Here is an 11,493-nt window from a genome sequence, read left to right as displayed (position 1 = left end):
CCTACCAGGGGAAGGCCATAGCGGACAGGTCTCTGGCACTGAGCCTGACCCTGTGGCACAGAAGGGAAGGGGGGAGAATAAGAGAGCAATTGTAGTGGGGGATTCAATAGTAAGAGGCACAGACAAGCGGTTCTGTGGACGTGAACGAGACGAACGGATGGTATGTTGCCTCCCGGGTGCCAGGGTCCGTGATGTCTCGGATCATGTCTTCAAGGTCCTTAAGGGGGACGGTGAGCAACCATCAGTCATGGTACACATCGGTACCAATGACATAGGTAGAAAACGGACTGAGAATGTGAAAAATGAGAACAGGAAGTTAGGTTGGAAGCTGAAGTCCAGGACAAACAGGGTAGTTATCTCTGGATTACTACCAGTGCCACGTGATAACGAGGTAAGAAATAGGAAGAGAGTGCAGCTAAACACGTGGCTACAGGGCTGGTGTAGGAGGGAGGGCTTCCATTATGTGGACAATTTCTGGGGAAGGTGGGACCTGTACAGTAAGGACGGGTTGCACCTGAACCGGAAGGGCACAAATATCCTGGGAGGGAGGTTTGCTCGAGCTGTACAGGATGGTTTAAACTAGATTGGCAGGGGATGGGGATCCGGATTTATAATTAAGAGGATGAGGTATTCAGCCTTCCAACAGACACAACAGGGAGTGAGGTTGTTAATAAAGAAATGTGGTCGATGGAACGTAATTGTGGACACAGGGATGGTTTGAAGTGTGTATACTTCAATGCTAGAAGTATCAGAAGTAAGGCAGATGAACTTAGAGCATGGGTCAGTACTTGGAACTACAATGTTGTGGCCATTACAGAAACTTGGGTAACTCAGGGAGAGGAATGGTTGTTGGAAGTTCCGGGATTTAGATGCTTTAAAAGAAATAGGGAGGGTGGAAAAAGAGGCGGGGGAGTGGCATTGCTAGTCAGGGCTAGCATAGCAGCTACTGAAAGGCAGTTCGAGAATGATATGTCTACAGAGTCAGTTTGGGTTGAGGTCCAGAACAAGAAAGGAGCAGTCACTTTGTTGGGGTTTTTTTACAGACCCCCTAATAGTTGCAGAGAAGTAGAGGAGCAGATTGGGAGGCAGATACTGGAACGGTGCAGAAGTCACAGGGTTGTAGTCATGGATGACTTCAACTTTCCAAATCTTGATTGGAAACATTTTAGTTGTAATAGTTTAGATGGAGCGGATTTTGTCCATTGCATTCAGGAAGGATTCCTGACACAGTATGTAGATAGACCAACACAAGGAGAGGCCACTTTGGATTTGGTGCTTGGCAATGAACCAGGCCAAGTGTTAGACCTGTTGGTAGGAGAGCATTTTGGCGGTAGCGATCATAACTCTGTTGCTTTTACAATAGTCATGGAAAAGGATAGGTACATACAGCAGGGTAAGGTTTACAACTGGGGGAAGGGTAATTACAATTCTGTTAGGCAAGAACTGGGTAACATAAATTGGGAACAGATGCTGTCAGGGAAGAGAACTATTGAAATGTGGAGATTGTTTAAGGAATGCATGCTGCGTGTGCTCAATATGTTTGTCCTGAGCAGGCAGGGAAGATGCGGTCGAGTGAGGGAACCTTGGTTCTCAAGAGAGGTCGAACGACTAGTTAAGAGGAAGAAGGATGCTGATGTAAGGTTTAGGAAACAAGGAACAGAAAAGGCTCTAGAGGGATACAAGTTATCCAGGAAGGAGCTGAAGAAAGAGCTTAGGAGAGCTATAAGGGGGCATGAGAAAACATTGGCAGATAGGATCAAGGTAAATTCCAAGCCTTTTTACACGTACGTGAGGAATAAGAGAATGAACAGAGAAAGGGTAGGGCTGATCAAGGATTGTAAAGGGAATTTGTGCACAGAGCCTAAAGAGATAGGAGAGGTCCTCAATGAATTCTTTTCTTCGGTATTCACAACTCAGAGGGACCTAGTTGTAGAGGAGGACAGTGTGAAACAGGCTGGTTGGCTAGGGAAGGTTGATGTTAGTAAAGAAGATGTGCTAGGAATTCTGAGGAAGTTGAAGATAGATAAGTCCCCCGGGCCTGATGGGATTTATCCAAGGATTCTATGGGAAGCGAGGGAAGAGATCGCAGGGCCTTTGGCGATGATCTTTTCGTCCTCACTGTCCACGGGTATAGTGCCGGAAGATTGGAGAGTGGCAAACGTCATTCCCTTGTTCAAAAAAGGGAATAGGGATAACCCCGGAAATTACAGGCCAGTTAGTCTTATGTCAGTGGTGGGCAAATTATTGGAAAGGGCTCTGAGATATAGGATTTATAATCACTTGGAAAGGCACAGTTTGATTTGTGATAGTCAGCATGGATTTGTGAGGGGTAGATCATGCCTCACAAACCTTATTGAATTCTTTGAAGAGGTGACCAAACACATGGATGAAGGTAGAGCAGTGGATGTGGTATACATGGATTTAAGTAAGGCGTTTGATAAGGTTCCCCCTGGTAGGCTCATGCAGAAGGTAAGGAGGCATGGGATCGGGGGAAATGTGGCAGATTGGATTCAGAATTGGCTGACCCTTAGAAGACAAAGGGTGGTAGTGGATGGAAAATATTCAACATGGTGCTCAGTTACGAGTGTTGTACCACAAGGATCTGTCCTGGGTCCTCTTCTATTTGTGATTTTTGTGAATGATTTGGATGAAGGAGTGGAAGGGTGGATTCGCAAGTTCGCAGATGATACGAAGGTGGGTCGAGTTGTGGACAGTGCGGAGGGCTGTTCTTGGTCACAAAGGGACATTGATAGAATGCAGAGCTCGGCTGAGAAGTGGCAGATGGAGTTTAACCCTGAAAAGTGTGAGGTGATTCATTTTGGAAGGACAAACTTGAAAGCAGAATACAGGGTTAATGGAAAGATTCTTGGCAGTGTGGAGGAGCAGAGGGATCTTGGGGTTCATGTTCACAGTTCCCTGAAAGCTGCCACCCAGGTGGATAAGTTGTTAAGAAGACGTATGGTGTGTTAGTTTTCATTAATAGAGGGATTGAGTTCAAGAGCCGTGAAGTTATGCTCCAGCTATACAAAAGCCTGGTTCAGCCACATCTGGAGTATTGTGTCCAGTTCTGGTCGCCTCATTCAGGAAAGATGTGGAAGCGTTGGAAAAGGTGCAAAGGAGATTTACCAGGATGTTGCCTGGAATGGAGGGAAGGTCTTATGAGGAAAGGTTGAGAGAGCTAGGGCTTTTCTTTTTAGAACGACGAAGGATGAGAGGTGACTTGATAGAGGTGTACAAAATGATCAGAGGTATAGATAGAGTAGACAGCCAAAGACTTTTTCCTCGGGTGGAGGTTGCTATTACGAGGGGGCATAGTTTTAAAGTGAGTGGAGATATAGGGGAGACGCCAGAGGTAGGTTCTTTACTCAGAGAGTGGTAGGGGCATGGAATGCATTGCCGGAGAGGGTAGTGGAGTTGGCCTTATTAGGGGCATTTAAGCGGCTATTAGATAGGCATATGGATGATAGTATAAGGTAGGGGTGGAGGTTAGATAGACCTTAGGATTAGGGTAAAAGTTCGGCACAACATCGTGGGCCGAAGGGCCCATACTGTGCTGTACTGTTCTATGTTCTATGTTCAAACCATCTTTGAGAAGGAACAAAAACAAAGTTGCTGGAAACGCTCAGCAGGTCTGGCAGCATCTCTGAAGGAGAAAACAGAGTTAACGTTTCGGGTCCGGTGACCCTTCCTCAGAGCTTTGAGAAGGCTGCAGTACTGTAGTGGTTACAGTCTCAGATTGGTAAACCCCAGAGTGCAAATTCAAATTCCGTCATGGTCATTTGAAAATTTGAATTCAGCTTTCAAAAAAACATGTAACTAACATTCATGCCACACAAGTACTGACAATAAGTATTTCCCAGAGAAAGTATAACTACATCTCCTTGGCATTAGCATCATTGACTTGTGGGAAAGAGAGAGAATTGAAGTTTAACATCCATCAAATTATTGTTATCCCTGAGACTGTTCAGGGACTGAATTGTCTCTTAAAATGCAAGAAACATGGACCTGAAATGGTTGTGGTGATCACCTGACCACAGGTTGAGACTAACTTCGGGAGACCCATCTGCACTGAAGTCATCATTTTTCTCTAAAGCCATCACAACCAGGTGGCTGAGTCAGTGTCAAGTCATTTACACCTGCTGTTTAATTCACACGTGTCTGATCATTTCACACGGTGTGAGCTGAAAGGCTCACTTGCCAGTTTGGAAAGACAATGGGGTTAGATTGTGGAATGCACACTGGATTACATTTGAACAGCAATGTTCGAGCAGCAGGACACAGAAGGGAAAATGAAGCTGTGACAACAAACTCTCCTCCTGCCTGTTTTTCTCATCACCTCAGATAACTATACCCAGAGTCAACACCAATTCGGCAAACAACCATTCACTGAGAACTCAATGACCTAGAGATGCCACTGCTGCTGACACTAACAATCTAACATCTCAAGGACTCTAAAAAACTTTTTAACTGTGTAACCATTAATCTCCAATTCTGTATCAGACTTTAAACTTATCTTCGATGTTTGTGTGCATAGTTGCTGTCACACTTTCATGATTTTTCTCAGGGCTAGTAAGCAATAAAATAGCTCATCCCTTCATTCAAGAAAACCTTGGTCATTGGTTCCTTAATTTTCTAATGAGCTATTTTTTAATAGACTTGTGATAGCTGTATACTGAAATGTTTGTTGCGACTGACTAGGAGAGGGTTTTAAAGGAGGGAGTCAATATTCCCTCTCACCTGATAGTAACAATCAGCAGCCATGATCTTGTTGAATGCTGATGAGGGTTGATGGGTTGTACAGGCTAGCCATAGAGTCATTGAATCATACAGCACGGAAACAGACCCTTCAGTCCATCCAGTCCATGCTGAACATAATCCCAAACCAAACTAGTCCCAACAGCCTGCTCCTGGCCCATATCCCTCCAAACATTTCTTAATCATTTACTTATGTAAATGTCTCTACTTCTCCTTCTCCTATTTCATCTGATCTCAAGATTATAAATTTACAATATTCATGGAGCAGAGAGATGCCAGTGGGGCAAGTCATCACTACTCAAAAGTTCAGCTAGATGAGCATGGCAACTTGAGCAGGTTAATTATTCGACTCAATATAATGCTCCTCCTTTGATAATTCAAAGGATGTCATGGTAACCCCATTTAGACCATAAAAAGTCACCATCTCCCTCAACTGGAATACATTGGTCCACCATTACTCTGTGGTAAGACATTGAATTGTCCAGCACGCTGTCCTGGTGCACTGCTGGATACATTGTGCAATTACCTCCTCAAACAAGATGGAGGGATTTACAGTTGAAGCTTGCATTCATGGGGGATGTGCTTTCTACAGAACATAGTAGATTAAGCTGCAAAGCACTTCACGTCATCCTTAAGTCATTCTCAAGTTATGAAAGGTGCTTTACAAATACAATTCTTTCAGGTCCTTCTTTTTATCTCTAGCCTGCAGTGGAACACCCTTGTGTTCCTTCCATCTTCTCAGATTCGATCATTACCAATTTTTGTGTTCCAGCTCAAAGTCCATTCCAAAACTTTGCTTTTCTATCTCACCTCCAACCTGGGGAGAAAAATGGAAATTCAAATGCTAGCCACATAAGGCTGGAGAGGTCTTGTGGTACAGTAGACAGTGTCCTGCCTCTGAGCCAGAAGTTCTGGGTTCAAGTTCCACGCTGAGATCTGATGTCAATGAAAGGTCTGCTACTGAAACAGCCAAACAGCTCGATTATCAATCCATGCAGCCTTCCAAAGTATGTATGAATTGAATCGAATGATTTATTGTCACTTGTATTTCAGGGAAAATACAGTGAAAAGCTTCAACTACCACCAAGCTCCAGTGCCATTTTGAATAACTTAAAAAGAAAGATATAACTGAAAGAGATTCCATCTTTGTTCTTTATCCACTCATCCACTTCAAAGCTTCACCCCTCTGCCACTACCATGAGTCCCCACAACAACACTTGTGCCCCCAACCCTGTCACAGATGCCACAAGTGCTGAACCCACGAACATAAGAGTTGCCACTCTTCAGGCACCATCTCTCACCGCTGGGCCCACCTCGCCAACTTCACCAATGCCCCTCCGTCAACAGGTAGGACCGAGAGAAATTCCTGGTCAGCCTTGTCTCATTCAAAGTAGTGCCCCTCAATTCACAGCCTCAGAGTGGCAGAGTTGTGACCTCTTCCAGAAAATGCTAGTTCAGAGAACGGACATAAACGCACGCTTTGTCTGCCTCAAGCACATCAGAAGCCTTTAAGTCTAAATCTAGTGAAGGTTCAGTGAGATATTCTTTCCTCTGACTGTTGTGGATTCATGCACAGAAGTTTGGTAAACATTCCACTTCAATAGCGAGGGAGCATTGCACAGTTTAGGGTGCTGCCTTTTGGATATGAGCTCAAGTGGAGTTTATATATAGTTTATATATGTCTCGGCAGATATAGACAATCCTGTGGTGCTACTTGGGAACAGCAGAGATGTCATCCCTGGTGTTCTGGCCAATATTTCTACTTCGATCTGTTTTAGTGATGTTAGCTACCTGCTTGTGACCACACTGCTGTATGTTGGCCCATGTAGTATGGAAATTAGCTGCCTCATTTCTTACATTACAACAATGACTACATTTCAAAAGTATTTCAATGTCTGGAAAATACATGGGGTATCCAGAAGTCGTAAATACAAGTTAGTTATTGTCCTCCACATCCCCTTCCCTAATCTGATCCACTCACTTTTCACTGGATTGCCATCTCTGACCTTTGCACTTTGCTTTGTCCCCATCTCAAAATATACTTTCATTTACAAACTGATAAAAGTGAGGCAGTTTTTTCCTGCCCCAAAGGCATTCCATATTTTGACTGCTGTCAACACTTCAATCCAGTTGTCACCTTACTGATCAGCCAAGGAGAATAAAAATAAAAATGCTGGAGAAACTCTGCAGGTCTGGCAGCATCTGTAGAGAGAGAAACAGAGCTGGTGTTTCCAATTTGATATGACTCTTCATATGTGTTTCAAAGCTCCTGGAGTCCAACAACAAGCTAAATTCAAAAATACTGAACAAAAACCCAAAGAACTGTGGATGCTGTAAATTGGAAAAAAAAACAGAAATTGCTAGAAAAACTCAGCAGGTCTAGCAGCATCTGTGGAGAGAAATCAGAGTTAACGTGTTAGGTCCAGTGACCCTTCCTCAAAGCTGATTCCTTAAAAATGCTAATTCTCTTAGTGATGTTTAAACTGCCCAATTTCTACATTGTGATACAATCATTTCATCTTCCTCACTTCCTGCCTGGTCTAGGAATTAAAATTATTTACTGTCAATCAGGTTTTCAAAATCCTGCTATTATTATTCAGGCCTCCTGTAGATTTGCAGTCCCATTACCACGATCTATTTATTGCAGCCCTCCAGTCCCTTGCCTGTAGCCAGTACCTTCAATCTCATACTTCGCCATCGTTTTTCAAGAGACAATGGGAGTCAGCATGCTGCTGATGAAAAAAATCTTTCAGAAACAAAGCAGAAGGAGCATGCTCACAGAAAAACTGACAGGCGCTGGCTCCCGCTGCTAGTGGCTGAGTGTGGGGTCTGGACTGTGCACGTAGCACCGCACACTGAACACGTGCAGACACTGAGGATACTCACACAGCCGGAAGTGGCTCTGGAGAGTCTCCCCTGAGAAACACTGGACATAGTACATCTCTGGAAGCTTATGCACAGGACACAGGGCTACAGGGCAGATTCCAGGAAAATCCAGGATGGCTAGTCACCCAGCTGTAAGTTCCTTCCATGTGGCACACAAGACAGCGTCCTCTCACTGATACACAGCAGTCAGTCCCTCATTCTCTCTACAGTATTGCCCCTCATTCATAAGCATTTATTGATCAGCCTCACTTAAACTGTGTTTTTGTCCAATACCTTTCTCCTTTTATTGGGTGCCCCTCTCAGGTCATCCATTTCAAAGTTCTACAAATTCTTATAGATCATCTACCATTTGACAAGCAGTTCAGTTTGGCAACAATAAAAACTTGCATTTATATTGCATCTCTAACAAAAGTAGAAGTAGTAAAGTGTTTACTGCTTATTTACTGCATCCTCAGCTTTAATCGTCACCCTTTATAGGTTGTTTAAAGACATGCACCTACAATTTACATTGCACACAACACTATACTCTCAAACTCAATCAATGCCAGAGGAGGTACAAAATGTGTTACCCCCATTATTTACAGTGTGCTCAGTGTCTCTGTGGCATATCAACGACATAAATAGGCCCGTAGATGTTTCTAATCAGCACCGAGAAGGCACATGAGCAATTATCTGAAATCAGGTATATGATGAGTATGTATTTTGTTTAAATTTCACTGCCAGCATTTGAAAACATCAGCAAAAATAACGTTATGATCTATTGTTATCCACTTCTCCCCCTCACCTGTGGTGGACCATTTAGCAGAAGTCTGCGTGGATGAAATACCTCAGTTCTATTCTGTGCTTTGTTGAAATCCATATGGTTTTGTTTAGCCACTGTCCACTGGCGATAGTATAGGGATTGCTCTGTGGAAGTCATCATTTTGGCCAATGAAGGATGAAAGGAGGTTATCCAATGAACTGAATGGTGTGGAAGAAAGGATGATAATTTAGCCACTCCAGAACTGTCCACTTTAGTAATAATCTCATAGATCAGTTTTGGGAGGAACACAGTCGGTGGTTGACTTGCTGCCTTCGTCCTTGGGCACTGGGATGACATTTGTCCCAGAATTGGAGTCTGAGTAGACGAAGAGCCTGAAGAAAAGGTTTTTGAGCTTCTTTGTGAGGTTTTGTTGTTGTCGATTTGATCTAAGTTTATTCTATGTTTTTCTGGATACTGAGTCTCATGGTTAGGCTTTTGTTGCACGCTGTCTGCTCTCAGCTTGGATTTCTCTCTGGTCACACTGCTGTCCTCAATATTAACAGGTTCAACATGCAGTGGATGTCTTGCAGTATCCTCTGCTCCAGAAGGCAAGAAAGGATCACCGTCGCAAAGTAAGCCTAATTTTGCCACAGAAAAATAAAGATATTAATTTGAGTCAAATGAAAAATCACAGCAAATTTCAGTAATCTAAGAAATAATAAATTAAAAGCTGAAAATGCTAGAAATATTCACCAGTCAGGCAGAATCTGTGGAGAGAGAAACAAAATTAATAATTTAGGTTTACTTCTTTAAGAGTCAGATGAAGCAAAGGATGAAATAGAACTGCAGACTAAGGCAGCTTTGAGAGAGAGACAGAGTCTTGGAAAAGGCAGAAAGAAGCATATGGTATACATTGCTTTGTGCCTGTAGATCTTAGGATGCAACAAGAGGAGTGAATCAGAGAATGTCAAATATTTTGGTAGTATCCGTAATCATAGATGGATCTGAAACAGATGGAATTTGGTTTGATGTTCACTTGGAATAAGTCGGAGTGAGAGACAGCAGCTAAGGAAAGTGTAGTGGCTGGGAAAATAAGCTTTACAAGATAGCTCACCAAACATGAGAAGGTGAGCTGACATTTGCAATGAGAGTAAACAAGGTAAACATGCCAGGTAGAAATTCAGTCAGTGAAATGGACAAAACTTCAGGGTGGGTCTTCCTGGAAGGTGTAGCAGTGTATTAAAGACTAATACAAACATAAAATACTGCAAATGCTGGAAATCTGAAACATAGACAGCAAGGTCTGGAAATATTTTGCATTCTCTGTTGTTCTTTTCCTGAATCTAAACTTGTTTAAAACCTGTCACAGTGTTACCTTATCTTTAATTCTGATTAAAGGTCATGGATTTGAAAAGTTGCCTTTGGTTTTCTCTCTCTCCATAGATGCTGCCAGACCATATTTCCAGTATGATCCGTTTTTAATACAGATTTCCAAATCTGCAGAATTGTGCTTTTCTGGATTTGATATTCTGGGTCTTCAAACCTCAAAAGCATTTTACTTACTTGATGTTTTTGATGATCTAGATGAAGCTGACTGATTAGAATAGGAACGTTGTCTCTTAGTATTACTGTTCTTTCCTGAGTCTGCAACTGTTGTCACTAAAACAAGAGCAACAAATAAGATATCACAGCATGACACAAGTCATTGGAGCACATCTCTAATGTATTTCACACAGATTGGTGATCATTAGATTCGCCTGCAACTAAAAGCAATATTTTTGATTCCCTACCTCTGATCCTTACAGCAATGTCTAGTGAAGAAGATGAGCTAGTGACATGCTCCTGAGCATCTTCCAAAGTTTTGCAAATTGTAGAGGCGGTGAAAAAATCCCTCTCTTGTCCCTGACATTATGGTGAAGCAGCTAATATTCCACTGAACTAATTTTATATGTGGATATAAGTGGCTAGGCTACAATGACTGGATTATATCCAGTTCAGGGCACCTTACTTTAGGAAGCATTTCAGGCCCAAGAACAGGATGCAGAAAAAGATCACTATGATTGATGTCAGGGATGAAAACAATTAGTTAGAAGAAAATATTAAAGAAAACAAAGCCTTTTAATTGGAGTGCAGCAAATTTAATAATTCTAAAAGGAATATGCAGAATTAAGAGGGGTAACTAAGTAAACAATTACTTCCATTGATCACCTGGTAGATATAAATTGTCGATCAAAAGAACACGGGAAGATAGTTTTTCATTTAAAAAAACGCTATTAGATAGCAGCTAGGACATGGAATGCACCTTCAGAAACATAAATGGAAACCTAATCCATAATGATTTTGAAAAATCATGTGGATAAATATCTGGGGAGAAAAGGTAAAAATATGGGGAAAGGACAGGTGGACCCTCTTGCATGTTTTTTCAAGAACATGTTCTTTCATGCTCTGAGGAAGGGTCACTCAACCTGAAACATTAACTCCGATTTCTCTCCACAGATGTTGCCAGACCTGCTGAGTTTTTCCAGCAATTTCTGTTTTGGTTCTTTCAAAGAGCTAGCAGAGATACAACAAGCTGAATGGTCTCCCTCTGTAATGTTATGGAGTACCAATATTCATGTAGTATCAATATTCCATGGCTTGTCCCTTGAGTTCAGGCTTCGAATTGTACTCCATGCATACTGAGCCATGCAGACCATAGTATTTCTATACCCTGTGATTCATATCTTTAGAAAGTAGATGGGAGCATGATCAATTTCCACACATAACAGGGAGTAGGAATTTCATAAAATTGAATTTGCTGATTTTGATTCAGAACGTAAAAGGCAGGTAAAGTCCCACCTCTACTTTTTTCCTCATACTTCTCAAAAGCAGCAGCACATCCAACAATACATTGCTACAGGGGTTCCCTGCTCCCGCTGCTCACTCAAAGTCCTCATTTTGGGTGAGTATAGTAAGTGGAGACAGGCTTTTAAATGACAGTGCATCAAAGCCAAGCCTACACATTGAATACCCAAGATGAGGAGGTGCTGGTGTTGGACTGAGATGGATAAAGTCAGAAGTCACATGACACCAGGTTGCAGTCCAACAGGTTTATTTGAAATCACAAGCTT

General features: G+C 42.4%; 1 protein-coding gene across 1 annotated transcript in view; it reads right to left on the bottom strand.

The window, feature by feature from the left end:
- The window catches only part of greb1 (growth regulating estrogen receptor binding 1), a 186,083-nt gene that overhangs the window by 40,273 nt on the left and 134,317 nt on the right, over nt 1-11,493 (bottom strand). Inside the window, exons 21-22 of the mRNA XM_048597113.1 lie at nt 9,947-10,062; nt 8,426-9,021 (exon numbers count right to left, since the gene is read on the bottom strand). Of these exons, the coding sequence (XP_048453070.1) occupies nt 8,426-9,021; nt 9,947-10,062 (712 nt within the window). The remainder of the gene's footprint in view (nt 1-8,425; nt 9,022-9,946; nt 10,063-11,493) is intronic.

This window comes from Rhincodon typus, chromosome 5 (genome assembly GCF_021869965.1).
Source record: "Rhincodon typus isolate 14 chromosome 5, sRhiTyp1.1, whole genome shotgun sequence".
NCBI classification, from domain to species: Eukaryota; Metazoa; Chordata; class Chondrichthyes; order Orectolobiformes; family Rhincodontidae; genus Rhincodon; species Rhincodon typus.
The sequence above is the reverse complement of the archived record's forward strand: the minus strand, read 5'-3'. Positions and strand labels throughout refer to the sequence as shown.